This window comes from Armigeres subalbatus, chromosome 3 (assembly GCF_024139115.2).
Source record: "Armigeres subalbatus isolate Guangzhou_Male chromosome 3, GZ_Asu_2, whole genome shotgun sequence".
NCBI classification, from domain to species: Eukaryota; Metazoa; Arthropoda; class Insecta; order Diptera; family Culicidae; genus Armigeres; species Armigeres subalbatus.
The window spans coordinates 337,364,266-337,385,389 of NC_085141.1; the positions used below are offsets into that span (position 1 = coordinate 337,364,266).

At 39.7% G+C, this 21,124-nt stretch overlaps 1 protein-coding gene across 2 annotated transcripts; it reads right to left on the minus strand.

Annotated features, from left to right (window-relative positions):
- Positions 1–18,739: 18,739 nt before the first annotated feature.
- LOC134221353 (polyserase-2-like) lies at positions 18,740–20,881 on the minus strand. 2 transcript variants are annotated; one of them, XM_062700549.1, is made up of 4 exons: positions 20,653–20,881; positions 20,493–20,587; positions 19,016–20,429; positions 18,740–18,960 (listed from the first exon to the last, which is right to left on the minus strand). In XM_062700549.1, the coding sequence occupies exons 1-4, from the start codon at positions 20,768–20,770 to the stop codon at positions 18,746–18,748; spliced, it is 1,842 nt and encodes a 613-aa protein (XP_062556533.1). In that variant the 5' UTR covers positions 20,771–20,881; the 3' UTR covers positions 18,740–18,745. The 2 variants fall into 2 exon arrangements, with proteins under 2 accessions (XP_062556533.1, XP_062556534.1); XM_062700550.1 differs by lacking the exon at positions 20,653–20,881 and having other exon boundaries at positions 19,016–20,437.
- Positions 20,882–21,124: the final 243 nt, after the last annotated feature.

A 21,124-nucleotide genomic window follows, 5' to 3' on the forward strand; every position in this document is an offset into this window, starting at 1 on the left:
ACTTCCGGAGGAATTCCTCAAGCAACTTTCGCAGGAAATACTGAAAGAATTTCAACCTTAAATATCACTTTAATAAAGAATTTAAAAAAAATGAAAGAATTTCTGGAGCAATCCCTAAAAGGGATCTTTGAAATACGGATTATTATAGACAATATTGATCGTTACTAATATAATTTAGTTTTCTATATTTTTAGAATTCAAAAACGTTTACTAACTTTTTATCAGCTTCCTTTTTTTTCACCACTTTACCCGTGTCCAATGTTGGGAAGCCTCCCGGAATCCAAAACCACTCGCGTTTTCAAGGGCACACCATCCAATACGGTAGCATCACACAACTGTCATTTTTATTATTCCACGTATGCTGCGACGCAGCAAAGCTGCAATAAAATATTAACAGTTATGCGTTGCTTCCGTATTGAGTGATGTGCCCTTGAAAACGCGAGTAATTAATTTAAATTTAATCGGGAAGCCTTAAGAAGATTCCCTAATGATGATAACTAATCCTTCACACTATTCTATAGCCCAAGTAACATTTTAAGTTTTATTCCGCTCTAAGAATGGTTTTCAAGATCAATTTATAAGATCTAACAATAAAACCGAGTAATAAACGGCAACCTTCTGATGACCACTATAAGAGTAAGATATTGCCAAGTGGCCCTCTCCAGATAACCACTATAAACCTATTATAAGAGCATTTAGAAACCCTTTTTAAACCACCCGCAAAAAAGGGAATTTGGCTGCGGCAGCTGTCAAAATGTTGCATTAAAAAAGAGAAACAAATCTTTTCAGAAAAATAATAACAAAATGGATTGTTGATGAAAATTATGATGATGACAACAAAATAATAATTTATTTCAGGTTGTTTTTTTCGATTCAGTACCATTTAAAAGAAGTGCGCTTCCGATTTTATGGTCAAATGTTGTGAAAAAAATAAGGTTGAACACCACGCGCCGGCCATATAACGTAGTTCAGGGAAATAAATCAAAAATATTGATTACCACAACATCTAGGATGTCCACTAAATCGATTAGTATTTTTGCCCAAACTATTAATTAATAAAATTATTCATCGGAAAAAGTATGATAAGCGGTGAAAATTTCGTTAAATTATGCATTTCAGTGATATATTTCACTGACTGCGAAATGCTTTTCCGTTTTCAATATGGCCATCATGGAATTTGATCAGAAAAAATTTGCTTTTAAAAAACACCGTCATAAACTCTTCGCAATACAAACATTCTTATGGTGGTAATTCATTTGACCACATTATGACCAGAAATTATGACCGAAAAATGGTAAACATGCGGATAGCTCGTCTAGTTTGACAGAACAGTGTTTTCTTGTATTCGATTTTCACAATCTTGAACAACGGGTTGGACAATTCTAGATTCACTTGAAGCGTCGCATTTCTTGCTAGACTATGCATGCTTCCATAGTTTGTTCCAGAGTTTAGCACTTCGGTGGAATTATCAAAATCTTGAGAAATTTCCGAAAATAATCTAGATGTTCAACATCCAAACGCATATTACTTCTCAGAATTTTGTTATTCGTCTCACGTTAATTTCGTAATGATGTTTTATGTCAGTGTCAGTCAGATTACTTATGTCAATGGTTGGGAGTATAGACACTATAGGTTCCATTAGGCTTTCTGCGAGCGTGTACGCACACGCACATTTCACTCACACTTTTACTCAGTTTGTTTGCAACCACGAGCAGTTGTCACGGAAAAATCAAATGGGATTGTTTGCAACCACGAACCGTGCGTTCGTGTTGGTGAAAAATGTCGGCGAGACCCTAATAGACGAGCGGAGGAACGGTTGGGTAATTTCGATTAAGTGTGTTTTTCCACTTTTTCACTGTGTACCACGTGAATTTGACGTCACACGCTCCGTTGTTTGGATTGCAATCATGACGTCATGCTCGTTTGGCTACACTAACAGACAGTTCGTTTGGCTACACTCGCCTTCGCCTCAGCTCGTCTATGGAACCTATAGTGTCTATTGTTGGGAGTATCTTAGTAATCAGTAGATAAAAATAATAACAGTCGACTCTCTACACGTAAAAAAATAACCTTATATGTTATGGCAAAAAACCATTCGAAAATACTTATACTCTTCATTATGCCACCTAATGAATGATCGCATATCAAAAAGCTAATAATATTCATAAGTTAATGAAAAGTATAAGTTTAGGAATGTATGTGACTAATGCGATGTATAAGTTTTTTCTTATACATATCATTAAGCGTTTGCTTTGGCAAAAAAGTATTAGAAATCTTAATAATAAATAACATTAAATTTTTTTTACGTGTACATCTCGTTGTTCTATATATCGATATCTCTCCCTATGTCGATGGTTTTCTCGGTCCCTTCAATTTACATACATTTGAGATTTCTACATCTCCATAACCTCCCTATCTCGATATCTCTTTATCTCGATGTGTTTTGGTCATATTTTGCTTCTCTATACTTATTAGGGTGGTTCAAAAAATCGATTTTGCTCCACAGTGCTCATCTGATTCTTTACCATGTTCTGAGTGTCCTCTGAAAATTTGAGCTCATTTGGATTAAAACTGATTTAGCACAAGCCGTTTCAACTTTGCATGCAAATTAGTATGGGGAAATTTATTTTTTCATTATACTGTTAATGACGTTTCCCCATTAAGCGCAGGTGAAAAGAAAACCTACATAGCTTACAGGGATACTCAACAGCTTTCACCCAACGAAAACCGCATGTTGATTAATCGTCCCAATAATTAGTAATCGATTTTAAGACAGGTTGCGAATCTTTAGTCATGATCGTTAAACTTCTTTGAGGGCATCACTGAAACGTGCAGTGCAACATAGTAGCCTGAATTTGTGTGTGCTATCTTTCGCGCCACGAGCAGCAATGTTGCCTGTTGATGAGTTATGCAATTAGCTCCAGAAAACCACGGTATGGATTAAATTCGATTACTAATTATTGGAACGATTAATTGAGATGCGGTTTTCACTGAGTGAAAGCTGTTGAGTATTCCTTTTAGCTATGTAGGTTTTCTTTTAACATGCGCTTGATGGGGAAGCGTCATTAATAGTATAATGAAAAAATAAAATTCCCCATACTAATTTGCATGCAATGTTGAAACGGCTTGTGCTAAATCAGTTTTAATCCAAATGAGCTCAAATTTTCAGAGGACACTCAGAACATGGTAAAGAATCAGATGAGCACTGTGGAGCAAAATCGATTTTTGAACCACCCTAATACTTATGTCAATATGTTCACATTTCTAGTGTACTAGACCATCTTTGGCCAATAACAAACACATCAAAAACAAGAGAAGACATTTGTTTTGCTATCGTTTTCCATAGCATATTGAAATGTGGATAGATGTCTGTATTAAGTATAATTACCACAAAGTTTAAAAAAATTCGACTTAAAATAGATTTATAGTTTGAATTTTTGGATTTTTCGAGAAAATACTATGGGTCCCGGACCTGTTATCGGTCGGTTTTGCTGTAATCTTCACTTAGTGTACGAAAAAGGACATATAATGCGTATCTTACTTTTCGCACAAATACAAGTGGAACCCCATTTTAAGTTCAACTTTCTCGTGTAACTGAGTATACCGCATGTGCAGCGTTAATCCCTCATGAAATACATCTACAAAAAGACATGAATTCGCAAAAGCACCTACCGTTTATTTTCAAACTCTGAGTTCGCCTCATGTTTTAAACAGTTGCATTTTGACACCCTAAAACACTCTTTGACACAGTTGCATTTTGACACCCTAAAACTTATATGTGACCATTTCAAAGCCAGTGCTCAAAATACGAATTAGGATCGAACTATGAATCGAAAGCGTTAATATTCTCCAACCAAATATGTATTCAATAGTGATGCTTACCTCTAATAACAAAATTTCCAGCGACTCATTTATGTACGTCTATACCCAACGATGCTAATCACATTGAACTTTAAACTGCTGAATTACTTTATTATAGACTGCTTCTTCATATACACATCATAAATACAATCACAATCTTCTGCAATTATTGTTTTTTCTTCAACCTCACAACACGTAACTCTACAGATTTCCAGGTGAAAACACCAGAAACCAATAATAGCAACAGTACACAAATAACAAAACACGAAAAACAAGCTCTCGAGTATCGGCTCTTTTTGAATATACGCTTCGCTCTCACAACACCAGCGAGTGATCGTTAAACAGTTTCAATCACGATCGATCGTACCTCGCCCAAGCCCGAAAACCACTTCGAAAATTTCGCTTCTATCCATCTGTACACATACACACTACCCAAGCTATACGCCTCGCATTCTTCCCAACTATTATCGAATTGCGCCACGCCAAACCATCCCAGAGCACGCGAACCTGTCACTCGAAATATAATAATCTCCAATTCGCAATCAGCGTCGATTTCCCGCTCGCCGCCTCCGCCGTTGGTCGCCCTGAACACGGAAGTTATCGTACCGAGTTTGATCCGCGCGAGATCCACGCGACCACCTACACCTGACTGGCACCTACTCGGTATCCAACGAGAAAAGCGATGACGACGTACCCGACTGAGCCAACAGTTGGCACTAAACTGAGTGCGGTAGCGCGATCAGCCGGCGACGCTCGACTCTTCAGTGGACGGCGCGCCGTCGTCGTGTGGAGAACTCTCGCAACCAATCTCGCATTGGGGATACCGCGAGAGGTTCTAGTACTGCATTTCGCGGTCGCGTCTCGCGCTTCACTGAGGTTAGCGTGAGATCTGCGTCTCGCACGCTAAAGATCATTTTCATGCGATTTATTCCCGGTTTTTGTTTACACTGCGCATCTAGCATGGAAAGCACTTCAAAACTGTGCAACATTCCACATGGTCAGATCCATTCTGCCATGATGGATGAATACAATTATTTTAGAGCTGTTTCCAGTTTAAGACAATTAAGTCCTACTATACCATTTAATTCCTCCACTTCATTGTGACTTTACATATACATATATCGTCTTTGGTGTTTCGTATTTTAGTAAAAAACAAGACACTGATAATGATCTTTCTGTTGAGATCGAAATACGTATTTGTAAAGTTGAAACAAAATGTGCTACTGAACTTAAGAGTGTATGTAAAAGTAGTGATCGTGGCGCGTAAGTTGCGGTAGGTTGTGGTAGGGATCAAAATAGAAATTGCTCTATGCGGGATGCTGGTTCTGAGTAAGTTAATAACCAGTGGTCTCAGTTTGGTCACTCCACTCTCTTCGCCTCTTGTTGCAGTAGAGCTTAGGAGAGCTAAGCGAGGTTAAGAGTTCAGAGACCCGAAGAAGGTTGTGCATTGCTGGAATAGTTGGTAGACAGTAAACTAGTATATATAGCAGGTTGTATGGTTTCTTAGGGCTGGTAGTGAACCATTACAATGAAGTTATTTTGTTTTGACTTGACTTTACTTTTGTGTTTCATACACTCACAAAAAACTCCGCATTATATTCATGAGTTCATACATGGATTTTTGCAATGGGGGTAGCGACATGAATTCCATATTTTCGACACATATATTCCATGCGCCCACATGCATTGCATGAGTTTTCACACATACTATCCATGTGGGTCATAGTATTCATGTGTGAATTTGTATGTAATTAAGTATGTGCCGACGCATGATATGCATATTTCAAAATACATGGATTTTTGCCATTAAGTATGTGTCGATTTTCCTGAGTGTAGTAGGACTATAATTAATGAAATATATCCCACAATCTATAAAAAAAAACAATATTGTGAAATACTGAGTAAAAAAGCAAGATATTTCTGACCTATTTTAATTTAATAATGGCATGAAGATAACAAATTTTATCATAATTACATTTTTTTAAAGAATTACCAAGTACCGATAATTATTGAAGTTACCGAAACTTCAATATTGGTCGAGAAACCGACAGAGACAGAATAACTATTGGGCCCAAAAGATTGAAACTAATCAAGCTTCCGAGAAAAGTTGTGGTAACATTGGTTAAATAGTATGCAAATGAAACTTTAAATACCTACAGCAGTGTCTTTTATCAAAAAATCATTACTGAAGTGATCAACACTTGGTCTTGGTGGCAAAAAAAAAATCAAAAACATATTTCATTAAAAGAAGCAACCATTTTTTATCCTTTTTCGACATCAATAATCACACCAGCCCTGTTGTTGACTGGGTTGGAATATGATAGCGTGGCAGTTCGACCATAATCTGCTGCAAATCGATACGTTGCGGTTACTATCAGATGGCATTACGCGATCGTGCCAGCAGGGTCCATTCTACGATGATGATCTTCTATCTATATACATAAAACAAAGTTGGCATTCGTACGACCGCACATTGTTCAACAATGGCCAGACCAATTGCTGCTAATATATATTTATTTTATTCTTCTATTTACGAGGAAAAATATTATGATCAATCTGGAAGACTTTAAAAATGAAAATCCACTATTTCCGAGGAATTCAAATATTGATAATCTGCATACTGCCCAAAATCGCATATGTGTCTCATATGAATAGGAAATCCAGCAAAGATGGGACTGATATGCGATCATAGCCAGCATATATAACACAATGTTATTATTCGAAAAACTGATATAATAAAGCTGAAAAAAGGAAAAATATATTCTGGAGAAGCATCAGTTTTGGACTAGACAAAGTTTGCCGGGTCAGCTAGTAATTTATAATCACTTATATATGGGGTATGCATAATCTGTTTTGTTTTCTCTTGCTACCGGAAAAGATTCTGTGTTGATATAAACTCTGCTCATATGACGATCTTCCTGTTGAAAACGAGCTCGAACGGCTGGAAGTTGTTCATGTGAAAGTGGTACGACCAGAGAGGCATCTTCACATGTTTTGACTTTTCTTGGTGTAACCGGGTGTAAGCAGAGGAATATCTGTCTCTCTTCTGTTGAGAACCGGTTTAGCGGAAGACGTTTATAGTTATGACATGTTTGGCAGCTATTTAATGCTTTATATGGCTGCAGTTCCGCTCGGATAGTGCAACGAAGGTCGTTGTGCAAGGTGATATCGGTTGTTGGAATACGTATCTGATGATACTGAAATTCTTGCTTTATGATTATGGGTATCGTGCAAATTTGAGCTTTCAATTGGATACTTGTTCTGGACGATCTTAGAACCAATCCATCCCCAACCACTTAAGTAATACTTAAATAATACTGGTTAAATAGCTGTAATGGAATTGTTGGTCAACACGCTTCAAAGTTGACTGTCAACTTTGAAGCGTAATGATCAACAATTCCATTACAGCTATTTAACCAGTATTATTCAACAACGTGAGGTTTATATTATTGCTTATTGATTACGATTGGTTCAGTTTGTGTTTTCAAATCCTTTTACTTCATTACATCGCAACGCTAATTCAGGCGTTGTTAAACATTGGAGCTGAGATAAAAAAAAACAAATTGGAAACAGTTTACCAGTATCGATGCCACGACCTTTGAATTCCCAGCCCTCTTGACTACTATTGGCTATATTTGTCACCTTGGATAGTACTAAGCTGAATTAGAAATATAAATCTCACGTTGTTGAATAATACTGGTTGAATAGCTGTAATGGGATTGTTGGTCATTATCCTTCAAAGTTAACAACAATCGTACAAAAGCTGAACAGGAATTCCATGATGTTATAGCTAGTGTAAAATGTCACACCGGAAAGCAAACTATTATAGTTCTGGTATGATAGTTTGCTATTGTATATTTGTTTTATAAGCAACCTACATGCATCACGTTTATTAATCCATTACACATGAACTGCACGTAATGGTTAATATAATCAGTGTGACAATTCCCAAAATAAAAGTAATATTCACGGTGCTTTCTGTTGTCATCAACGCTGCTGGCGATTGTGGAGATTATCTGCCTTCGTTGAAAACGCAGATTATTGCAGGATTTGTCAATTATTCCCCAAGTAAGTAGGTATTAGAATAAATTAATTGTGTGAATTCAGTGAATTGAAAAGTGCAGAAAGTTACAATGCTACCAATAAACAGCACAGCAGCTTAAATAAATCAATTTAAAGAATGAAAAAAAAAACGTTTTTACAACGTTTATTCAAAGCTTTTGTTGTTATTGCAATAAGCAAATTATCAAACGTTTATTCAGCGTTTCAAGATTATGTTAATAAAATTTCATTGGATTCATCTACAGAAGCGATGTTGTTTACTGATAACGTCAATTATTAGACTTCTAAATAAGCTTGTGTTGTGCTTAGATTGTAGTAGAGTTTTCAAGCGTTTGTTCAATGGTTCAAACACAAATTATTTAACATATGAATCATAATGAATAGGAGAAACTTTGCAAGTTTAAGTTTTTTGTATTCAGCTAATTGTTCAATATTAGTTTTGAAATAGAACGAAATGTTTCGGCAACTTTTAAAAACGTATTTTTCAGATATATAGTTGAAAGTGGAACAGTAGATGGTTACTAATGTCAGCATTGTTTGCTCAACTTCTTATTCAATACTATGCATTATCAGCTACGAATACTTTTATTAAACCTTAGTTCGACAATGATGTCTGTTTGTTGCTACTAATTGTTACTTGGGCTTACAGTTGACCCTTAATTCTTGGTGTGACGCGGCTTTAAGCTTACCGTGCCTACGAATGAATCGTTAGTGGGGTCTTAAAAGAACCTAATCGCTAACGGAGCCTGTGAAGCACCAGCGCACCCTCATTTACAGTATTTAGACCCTACTGCGCTAACCGGAGCCAAGATGAATACACAGCTAGGTGTATCAACCTGCCAAGTTTATGGACGAGAAGAAGGCGGGAGTGAAAAATTCATTTTCGGTGCAAAACATAAACAAACCGGCTGGCTCTCCCATACTAAAATCCAAGATGGCTGATTCGTGAATTTGGCAGATTGGAACACCTAGTGGTGTATTCATCTTGACCGGAGCTATGACATATTGGAATTTTTGCTTCTCCGAAATAATCGGCTACTTTTATTTAATCTCAACTTGAGGTTAAATAAGGGTGGGATTATTAGTATTTTCTATTTAGTTTTTCAAAAACTTGTCACCTACCGTAGGGGACCGAAATCCATCCATCTCATGAAATATCAACAAATTAAAGGGAGTTAAAGATAATTAATTTAGAAATAATTTATCTCATCGACAGCAGAGGCGTCGCGTGATCAATTCTGGATTGCTTTCGTAAGATAAGTATTCAAACATTTTTGCCTTTCTCGTACAACAAAGTTGTACCGAAAGGCTATATGATTGCTTCAAAAAAGAACTTTTGATAGAAGGCCCGGAGACCCATAGTGTTATATACCGATCACCTCAGCTCGACGAACTGAGGTGATGTCTGTATGTGTGTATGTATGTATGTGTGTGTGTGTATGTGTGTATGTGTACAAATTTTGTAGACACACTTTTTGGAACTTAGCATTATCCGATTTACTCGCAACATGTTGCATTCGACGGGGAATGCGGTCCCATTGTTTGCTATTGAAAATTGTTTCGATCGGACATTGCATTTCGGAATTATTGAAAAATCATTGTTTTTTCCCAAGGGTCCCCCCTTGGAAAAAAAATTCAAAACCGATTTTTTAAAGGGAAATGGTGGCAATGCATTTTAACTAATGCAAAAACATGCAAAATTATCGAAAACATATATTCTATTCTCCTAAAGAGCTTTTTTGACCTTTCTAATGTGATTTTTTCAATATATTTTATAATGCACGAGAAAGGCATCATCACTGCTAGGTGGATTAATCTGGGTTTTTTAGCTAAATTTCATGCAGACAAATAGTCAAAAATCTTGTCTTTCCATACCATTGGAAGAAGGAAGGGTTGAAGTCATTAACGGATGTTAAATTTCCACGAAGAGAAAATTCACATAAGAGCACCGGAGTTTTTAAATTTCTACTACTACTTTATCTACCTTCAGTACTAGAAATGAAGTTTTGAATATGTTCATCTCATTTCCGGTGCATTTATTCCAAATATTTAATTTTTTTCATAGAATCCAGGGGGCAACCTTAGGATTTCGCATACTGGCTGTGCAAGTGTCACAATTCAAGAGCACAATCATAAGATTGTGCAATCAAGGCGAGAATAAATATTAATCAATTATAATATAGACCAGAGCTGAACTACCGAGGGTTGGGCTGAAATTCTCTTGGTTAAAGATTAATACAGGAATAGATTATATTCTTGTGTGTCATCACGTTACTTCTATCACTCATCGCGTTATTTTCACGAATGTATGACTCTTAACTTGTCTATTTGTCTTTCTATTTCATCGCATCATATTTTAAGGAATTTTTTTAACTTTCAACATATTAAATAATTATGTTACACTTTCATGGCATTAATTGAAGCTGATTCGTAAAACTATTTAATTTTTGACATCATACACTTAAACCTTTGTATCTTCGTTCATGTTGATATTTTGAATAGGTCATTGCGCGCGGCAAACCTAACCTCTCTATTTTGACAGGTACTGGTCCTGTTGTTTACGTTTCGGACTTAGAATTTTTTTGATCCAAATTAAATCTGCATATTTCACGATGTTGAAGACATTCCGTACATTCCGCATGCAAATATTGGTAATTATCGATAAGCTTAGATAATTAACGATCACAAAATCCAAAGAATGATAGAAGTATCTCAAAATTAAAATAAAATCGTCTGTAAACAACAGGACCAGTACCTGTCAAAAGTCGTGTGTGACGTCACTGTGCAATGGAGTATTGGTAAATATGTATATTTGCCACCCCCATGAAACGGCTGTCATCCACGAACAACTCGCCTGAAGCCAAAAACATGGTGCTGCAACATGGTGCTGGATGTAAACATTGCCGGTTAAGCAATAAACACACGAAGTCAGAATGTCGAAGTCGGATGCATAAGCGGCATGTGTTGTATTGTTAAATTATATTCAACGAGATGTATTGCATTGTTGCGTGATTTTCGACGTGATTAATTGGCGCTTTGATGTTGCATGAAGAAGAAGAAGAGCAGAAAGATGATATTTAAAAAATTTCGCACGGGAAAACATACGAAGATATCTTTGAAATTCTAGAGGCAATTTAATTACAAACGGTAAACAGTACGGGGTTGGACTTTTCTTATACTGTGTATTAAGTATGATATCACAGAATAAAAATTGAAATTGAAATATTACGTTTATTATGCAGTAGAAAACAAGTCTAACCCCGTACTGCTTACCGTTTTTAATTAAATTGCTTCTAGAATTTTAAAGAAGAGTTTCAAAAATTTCTTCGTAGGTAAGTTTTCCCGTGCGAATATTTTTGATTATCATCTTTCTGCTTCTTCTACTTCATGCAACATCAAAGGGCCAATCGCTAATTCTATCGCGGCAGTATGACCGGAGCTTAAAATTGGAAAGGCAACACTAGCGCCACCCAATCGGTAGACGGCTTCAAGAACTACATCTCATTTCAGGGGGGTGATATTTGCACCGTTTGGTTAGTTTCTGTCGATATCTAGTGATGTACAAAAAATCAAGCCCTTTGGTTGGAACGCGGTCGAGTTATTAACGTTGCGGACGGGAATAGGAGGTGCTGCCCAAATGGTCCCGCTCCCTATTCTGAATCTTATTTTATCATTAACTCAAAACCTATAGTTTTACAATATATTTCATACTCCATTGTATGCTACTTATAATTGTCGTGCCTGCTTATGTAACAAGCGATTGGGCTAAAATTTCGAGAAATTTATTTTCTCACCAAAAGACACAATCTTGGGGGGCTTGTACAAAGAATGCAAAAAAAGTCAGAATACATATTCATATTAATCAAAACAATTATGTTATTATGTATGATACTGCTATCCGTCTTTTTATTTCATCTTTTCAGAAATCAAGAAGTATATTTCTTGATGTTTGAACCAGAATGAAGCATATTCCCCGATCTAAACCAGAACATTGCTTGAAGAGTAATTGATTTTATATCGCTGAAGGCATAAATCCAAAACTAGCTGGCGTTGAAGAAAGGTCCTTTCTCATCCAGGACATGGAATTGAAACTTGGTGAGAGAATTCCATTATTTATATTTTCCAAATTATATTGATTGACTATATGATTATATACCATAAAAACACCGGTTTGTTCTACCAACGACGCCCATGCGTCTGTGGCATGGACGTCCGTACGTCCCAAGCCAGCTCACCTCTTGGGGATCTCAGGGCCGGCACAATAGCGCACTAAGAAAGACTTGCCTGTTCTTTTGATCTGTTCTCAACTTAAAAATCAAACGTTTGAAGCATGCAAATAATGTTCGCGACACAAGGTAATTTATTGTTAATGGTTTAATCAAGCGCATTTATTGAAAGCTAATTTAGATAGGAAACACTCCACTATTTTATTAAATCACTGTTTCGTTGGACCTGCATCGTCGATAGGGCCTGGGTACCGGCGTGTTCGGCCGGAAGGGATGGGATCAGGCTTGGCCGGATTCAGGAACCTGCTTTACGATGTCGGCTTCAATACCGAGAGGCTTCACCGTGAGCGAAAAGACAATCACGGACTTTTGGGGACTGCTTTGTAACGTACAGTCTTGTTCCACCTTCTGGGAAGCGTGCACCACGTGGCTGGCAAACCACTCAAACTTTCCGATGTGATCGTGTCACTACGGTGATCACTGTACCAGTGTCTTCAATCGCGGATCTTCTATCGTTCACACGCGATAACAGGGCAAACACTTGAGCGAGGAATTACTCCTTAACTTTTAGCTCCCACTACTCAAGGCTGCAAAAATGTGCGAGATAAACTTTTCTACAACTAGCACTTTCATAAACTTCACGCTATCCCAGGATTAAGAGCGTTTTCCTCCCTTGGGATGGGGCTTTTATAGCTCAGTGGGCGCTGGTCGGGTTGAGTCGTCCATTCGGTTCGTTCACCCCATCAAACGATCATCGCGGGTTCGGATCTTTGCGCGCTTCGCTGTTTCGAGCAGTTGGATTTTAGTGTGGATTACAGTGGAGCAATATTGAGTATATCTACTGCATGTGATTCGTGAACGAATTCTGTTTATTTAGATTTAAATTGAACGTTTTTTTTATTAAATCAAAATCATTATATTGCATGTGGAAATTTACTTTTTAATACATACATATCTATTTATTTTCAAATTAAAAGTTCATCAAATTTTTGAAAATAAGTTTGAAAACTTTGGAAAAGGTTACAGGTTGAAGCGATTTGGATAGTAAGAGTGGAATCGCCAACATCCTATTGTTAACATCTCGCGGACAAATGGCGGGCTCTTTTCCCCATCTATTGGGTCAATCTGGGAAACGAGGGCTAGATTATAATATTGTATGTACGAACTTTCTTCTGGAACCACTCCACCAATTTTTGGCCCTGCATACAGGAGTCTGATGAAATACAAACAATAGTACAATCATGATCAAATCGTTTGTCAGATATGGCCAGTGCTATCGGCAGGTGCCTTGCTCCAATAGATGGTAGTATCATCATCATCATCATAATCATTATAAGCGTAGGCAACACTTTTCCAGGACATAAAATGAATCTCCACATATTTAAATGGTTTTAAGTCTCAATTATCATCAAACAACAACTTCACCTTTCCAGTGGGACAAATTGACTCGAGTTTGAGATTTATCATGAAAGTTAACAAGGGAACGTGTCGTGTCGTACAACATGCGGTGGCGGGGGGACGTTTCAGTATTGTAAAGTAAAATATTAGGCACCTCCATCGCAGCATTTCGGTCAGGGGTCTGCGAAGCGGCCATATTTCTGATGCCAGCATCAAAACCACGGATAATTTATTACGAAGACGTAATCATAGTAGTTGAAAACCTGCAATTGAAAATATGTTTTAAATATTATTATATTTTGGCGAAATAGAGCGCATGCTGACGATGAAAACACATTAAAGGCATGAATTTTCTTGTTGGAATACACCTCGCATTCATATTTTCGCACAAGTTCTCGAAAAATGATTACGTCTATTTGTAAAAAAAATAAATCGGGTTAGTGGCTTGTTTACAAAATAGGATTGTCAGTAGGGAACCCAATTTAACAGAACAATGGTAAACCCAAAGATGTTGGCTATTGTCAAACGTAGCGAGTGCACGTAAAAAAATAATGTTATTTATTATTAAGGTTTCTAATTCTTTTTTGCCAAAGCAGGCGCTTATAAGAAAATACTTATAAGGCTCCCCCAGGCCTAAGATTTCATCGCCGCGACTCTGTCGTTGGGTCGCTGCAGGCAATGTTCTAGTGACGCCTCTATACCAACGGCGACAGAATCGCTGTCGCCAAGCGATAGAATCGTGTCACATTGCATTAGCCACATACATTCCATAACTTATACTTTTCATTAACTTATGAATGTTAGCTTTTTAGTATGGGATCATTCATTAAGGGGCATCATGAAGTGTATTGATATTTTCGAATAGTTTTTTGACATAACTTACAGGGTTTTTTCTTTAAGTGTAAGATTGGGGGTTGCCAGATATCAGATTTCGGTTGCCTCATATCGCATTCATATCACAAGCCGCCCATAAAAAAAAATTAGAGCATATTTTACGATTACGTATTTATACAAAATCGTCAAATTTGTGAAAAACGTACGATAAATGTACATAATCCAAATATATATTTGGATAAGAATGACAATAAATTTATTGAGTGTTTGAATGTTATGCAACGTACACACCAGTCAAGCAGTTTGACGAACATTGACTCCGCCCCCAAGAAAACGCTTCGGTTGCTGCTTTGTTTGAACGTGTGTGAAGTTGTTCGATCAACCATTTGACAGTTGGCGGCTCGGTTGGAAAAAATTAAAACGGTTTGATTTTGGTTTGAGTTGTCGGGGGTGGAGTCAAGGTTCGCCGAACATGTTTGAGCATTTGTAGTGAAGTTGCACGAACCCCAATATATTTGTTGATGGTTGGTGCTCAAGTTTGCGCTTCGATCTTTCGTGAGCGATATTGTTAGTAGAATAAATTGATTGTTCGTGCCGCTGTTGGTAAAGCTTGATGGATGTTTGAATAAACGAGAGGTGGAGTCAATGTTGGTCAAACTGCTTGACCGTGTGTACCTTCCATTAGGGACAACATTGCTACCTGTGCAGTGCACAGGTTGCACATGCGGACGCGACGCCTCTGCTTGACAGTAAGCTTTTTTGGCATAGAAATGGAAAGTAGGCACCCACCAAACGCGGAATTTATGCCATCATTTTTTTGCATGTAGAGCATAATTGCACCAAAAATAACTAAGTTTTAATTGCTAATAGCGAATCATTACATAAGATAAGTGGAAAACAAATCGAAGGGAGCGCTCCTCAAGGCACATATTGAATTATTTACAGTGATAATTTAGTCAATCAGACTGCTTCAATTTAAATATTTAGTTAAACAATAGCTGTATGGATTTTGATCCTTTGATTCGAAATTCGATGCCCCATGATACCCCATGGATTCGCATTATGCGTTATGAACATTGTACTCTGTGGTTCGTGAAGGCAGCAGGGTCAAAGTCCAAGGGCTTGACGATCCCTCCCCAGGCCATGTGCGTTGTGGGGCTTGCCTAGGATGTGGCGGGGTTTGACAGTGGGCCCTGTTAAATTCCTATAAAAAGCTGCATATATTCGCAAATAGGTCCCACCAAAGCGACCATGTGCCGCTCAAAGCTCACAAGCCCAAGTCCTGGTGTCAGGTGGGACACAAAACAGACCTGACACAACGGCCCTCCGACGAGACAGGAGGTTTGCGCAGGCCCAATAAACCGCCTGGAGAACCAATAATTACGAGCAATATACGAGATGATACGACTCGATATAATCGACAGGCGACGAATAAAAGATCACGATTGGAAGCTTGGAACATGGAACTGCAAGTCGCTAGGTTTCGCAGGTTGCGACAGGATGATCTACGATGAATTACATCCCCGCAACTCCGACGTCGGGGCGCTGCAGGAGATTCGCTGGACAGGACAGAAAGTGTGGAAAAGCGGGCATCGAGCGGCTACCTTCTACCAAAGCTGTGGCACCACCAACGAGCAGGGAACCGGCTTCATAATTTTGGGTAAGATGCGTCAACATGTGATTGGATGGCAGCCAATCAACGCAAGGATCTGCAAGCTGAGGATAAAAGGCCGTTTCTTCAATGGCATCATCAACGTGCACTGCCCACACGAAGGGAGACCCGACGACGAGGAAAAAGCGTTCTAAGCACATTTGGAGCAGACATACGATAGATGCCCACTGCGGGACGTCAAAATCGTCATCGGCGACATGAACGCTCAGGTAGGAAGGGAGGAAATGTATAGACCGGTCATCGGACCGGACAGTCAGCACACCGTATTGAACGATAACGACCAACGATGCATAAACTTCGCAGCCTCCCACGGAATGGTAGTCCGAAGCACCTTCTTTCCCCTTAAAAATAACCACAAGGCCACATGGAGATCACCTAACCAAGAAACGGAAAACCAAATCGACCACATGCTAATCGACGGTAAATTCTTCTTCGACATCCCGAACGTCCGCATTTATCGCAGTGCTCGTTGCAGTATACCTGCGCTCAAAAATCCCGACGGTGTACAACACGCGAAGTCACGAAGTCGAACGCCGCGGCCTAACATTGGGCGGCTAAAAGACGGTAGACTAGCCCAAGGATACGCGCAGCAGCTTGAAGTGGCACTCCCAACGGAAGAGCAGTTAGGCTGAAGATGGCTGAAAAGATATTCGATCCACCATTGGAAGCACCGCAGCAGCTTCACTTGGCTCGGTGCTTCCGGATCAGAGAAACGACTGGTATGACGGCGAATGTGAGCAGTTAATTGAGGAGAAGAATGCAGCATGGACGAGGTTGCTGGAACACCGCACGAGGGCGAACGAGGCACGATACAAAATGGGGCACGGAACAGACAATTTTTCGGAAGAAAAAGCGCCAGCAGGAAGATCGAGACCGTGAAGAGACGGAGAAACTGTACCGCGCTAATAACCCACGAAAGTTCAATGAGAAGTTGAACCATTCACGTAAGGGCCAAGTACCTGATGTGTGTAAGGACATAAACGGGAACCTTCTTACGAACGAGCGTGAGGTGGACCAAAGGTGGGGGCAGCACTACGAGAACACCTGAATAGCGATGTGGCAGACGAAGATGGCGGTATGGTGATGGACCTGGGAGAACGCGCGCAGGGCATAATTTTACCAGCTCCGGATCTCCAGGAAATCCAGGAGATTGGCCGGCTGAAGAACAACGAGGAAGTTTGCCGCAGGAGTGGATGGAACGTGTCGTGTGTCTCATCTACAAAAAGGGCGATAAGCTAGATTGTAGCAATTATCGCGCAATCACATTGCTGAACGCCGTCTACAAAGTACTCTCCCAAATTTTATGCCGTCTACTAGCACCAATTGCAAGGGAGTTCGTGGGGCAGTATCAGGCGGGTTTTATGGGCGAATGCTCACCACGGACCAGGTGTTCGGCAATCGGCAAGTACTGCAGAAATTGCATTCGTTGCATTCGCACAACGTGCCCACACATTATCGACTTCAAAGCCGCATATGATACAATCGAGCTTTGGCAGCTAATGCACGAAAACTGATTTCCGGATAAACTTAGACGGTTGATCAAAGCGACGATGGAGCGGATGATGTGCGTAGTTCGAGTTTCAGGGACATTCTCGAGTCCCTTCGAAACGCACAGAGGGCTACGGCAAGGTGATGGTCTTTCGTGTCTGCTATTCAACGTCGCTTTGGAGGGAGTAAGAGAGTGGTACGATTTTTACGAAGTCCGTCCAGTTATTTGCTTTCGCCGACAACATTGATATCATGGCAAGTAACTCTGAGAGGATGGAGGAAGCCTACATCTACATCAGACTGAAAAGCGAAGCTAAACGGATTGGACTAGTCATCAACACGTCGAAGGCGAAGTACATGATAGAAAGAGGCTCAAGAGAGGACAATGTAAGTCACCCACCACGAGTTTGTATCGGTGGTGACGAAATCGAGGTGGCTGAAGAATTCGTGTACTTGGGCTCACTGGTGACCGCCGATAACGATACCAGCAGACATTATGGCACGTAACTTTGAGAAGATGGCGACCTGCAACAGAACCCTCATTAGACCCGTATCCTCTACGGAGAGGCGACCTGGACGATGCTCGTGGAAGAACAATGCGCACTTGGAGTTTTTGAAAGAAAGGTGCTGCGTACAATCTACAGTGGGATCAAATGACGGATGGTGCGTGGAAAAGGAGAAAGAACCACACGTTGCAGCAGCTCACACCGCGAAAATCGAACGACTACGTGTACAGCGAGCATAGGGGGGATTGATCAAGTATTAGACGATTTGCGGACACTCCGTAGACTGCGTGGTTGGTGACATGCAACTTTGGACTAATCTGAATGAAGACGACTTTTATGTATTGCAAAGTCTGAAAATATTGTCGCGCTCTTCTAAAACGCTCAGCTCTTCGCGATGGTAACGCGCAAGCAAAGATTGCACAGCAGCGCGCCCATAAGCTTTTACACAGGGTGCGTGTCTGTGCTTTCAAATTTTATAAGTCGCTGAATGGGGTTTCCATAGCTGAATAGTCGCCGTGTGAAAAGTAAATCCAGCGCGATTCGATGGAGGCTGATGATCGACGGAGATGATCATGATCTGAGTGTTTATCTTGGGATGCATAATAAATAGATGAAAGAGTTGATCCGACGTTCTTTTCCTAGCTTGGAGCAAAGGTGATATCATGCGAGTAATTCAAACACGTTTATCGGTGTAGACATTATAAATATGCATTCGGACAACAAACTATCGCTAAATGGCCTTTGAACAAACAAGTTTTTACCTTTGCCAGTCCTTTTCGGTGATTTTCCAGCAACCGTTGGCACCGATCTGCAGTTACGCACTTCCCCAAACCTTCCCCGGATGCTGGAAGACACGGATCTTCCTCGAAGTATTCTTGTTGGTTGAATGTTTCGTCGTTCTTCATAGTCTTAGCTGAAATCAAATGAATTAGAGTTTAAATTTGACAACGGTGAATAGAACAACGTACCAATGTGGTCCAACACCACTGACTCGATCCATGCGTAATGTTCAGCTATCGAGACTGCCTCAAACTGTTCATCTCGTCCCCCACAGTTGCGTCCTTTCGAATTGATTCCATGCAAAATTGGAACGATAATGCCAGTTTCAGAAATTATGTAGTTGATTACAGAGCCCCCCAGTTGAATTTCACATGACTTAGGAACAAAATTTTCCTTATTTTCCATGCAAATGAGTCCTTCTTTGCACTGACTGCTGGGAGTAACCAAGACATTTGCAGTCATTCTCGTTTGAAATTGAGATTCAACAACGGATACAAACATTCTATTGTCAGTTCTGTTTGAATTCTTCATCAAACAAGCGGGTCCGGACGCTTGGAATCGGGCTCCAGGTTCGAAAAATTTATCCAATTCAATGATGGCCAAATTGTTTTTCTGCTCGCTTGATTTAGGGTGTATTGTTATCATGGTTATGTTGGCACGATCTGCTTTCTGTAATACAAAGTTTGGTTTGTTCTGTCCCGAGACACAATCCGCTGAAGTGAGGACATGCCGATAGTCAATCAGGGAACCTCCACATATAGACTGGCTGCTGTTATCGCTCATTAGGTCAACATGAAACTCATTTGAAAATGGAGATTTTACAACTACTGAGCTTATGGTTTCTTTGTGAAACGGTGCACATTCCGTATTGCGAGCGCAAGTCGTAGGATCAAAATCAACTCCCGTTATATTCTGAATCCAGTCGATGTAGGATGCTACACGAGTATACAATCCCATGGACCCATCGTTGCATCCAGTTCCAATGGAAATGATTCCAGCCACGAATGGAATCTTCTTTTGGTATTTGTACGGGGTGGGGTCTACCAAGTCCACAAGAATTGGTCCACCAGAGTCACCAGGGCAGGCATCCTTATCTGGTGCAGCCGCACAGAATTGACTAGCGAGTATTCCTTCGGATATCTTACGATTCATTGGAAACTGATCTCTACATTCTGCTTCGCCAAGTGGGGAGAGATCGGCCTTCAGCAATATGGGGCTTGATTCTGCAGCAAATGTGGTCGATCCAAATCCCATTACCGTTAGAACCTCGAAGCCTAAACTCATATCAGTCCAGAGACACGCCGAGCAGACGAATCGTCCCGGATTGATAGATTCTACAAGTTCAATCAATGCAATGTCATGGTATGATCGTGACACTTTAAAGTCAGGATGAGGAAGGAAACGTTTGATTGCGACCTGTTGGACATTTTGTTCGTCTTGATCGCTCGAAAGATCAACATCTCCTAATCTAACCGTGTCTGGATGTTCCTGGTTGCTATCGGCACTGCAATGGGCTGCTGTCAGGACATAGTTTAAGGTAATCAACGTTCCACCACACAGATAATCTACCTTCATAGAGCTGCGAGTCCATCCAATGGCAGCCTAAAACACTAAATGTTTATTAGATCATCAAAACAACTTACAAAATTCATAAATTTGACGCACAAAAGCGCTGTATTCTTCTAACTTGATTGGAGTTCCGTGATGCACAGAATTGACGCCACCATAATTAGTGAAGGTATAGAATCGTTCCACACAATCTGTATATGAATAAATCATTGAGCAAAATTTCAAATTAACATGTGCTTGAAAATTGTATACTTACCGTCCAGCCCGGTTCTCTCATCATAATCTTTGGGAGGAATATTTGTGAATGTGCTACAATTGACTATAAGATATGCAGAAACCACAATCGCATATAATGCAACTTTGAAGAGCAGCATAATGATACTTCACAGCTCGAAGAATTAACTACAACTGGCTCTAAGACGAGGAGAAGTATTCAAACCTGTTTAATCATTGGGGTGATTCCCGCCGATGACGTTGAACTCACAGAAACGCGACTTAGGTGAGTGGGCAGAAGACCATATGAGCATTATAATCGCAAGCAAGTCTTCCCGTTACTTGATTATCTAGTCACATAAACCTGACGTGCGACTTACGATTAACGAACAAATGATTTATGTATTTCAAAACCACGTAAAATCACCTTTGTGTTGAGCGGAAATAGCTCATGAATATATTTATCGGTAATAAACTACTGGAGTGCAATGCATGCGAAATATTTCTTTGCAAAA

Excerpts from the sequence above, each read along its gene's own strand:
- LOC134221353 (XM_062700549.1), bottom strand. The coding sequence starts at position 20,770 with ATGCTGCTCTTCAAAGTTGCATTATATGCGATTGTGGTTTCTGCATAT. Across the intron at positions 20,430-20,492 it reads TAGAAGAATACAGCGCTTTT|GCTGCCATTGGATGGACTCG; the intron begins GTGCGTCAAATT and ends TTAGTGTTTTAG. Across the intron at positions 18,961-19,015 it reads AGTGGTGTTGGACCACATTG|CTAAGACTATGAAGAACGAC; the intron begins GTACGTTGTTCT and ends ATTTGATTTCAG.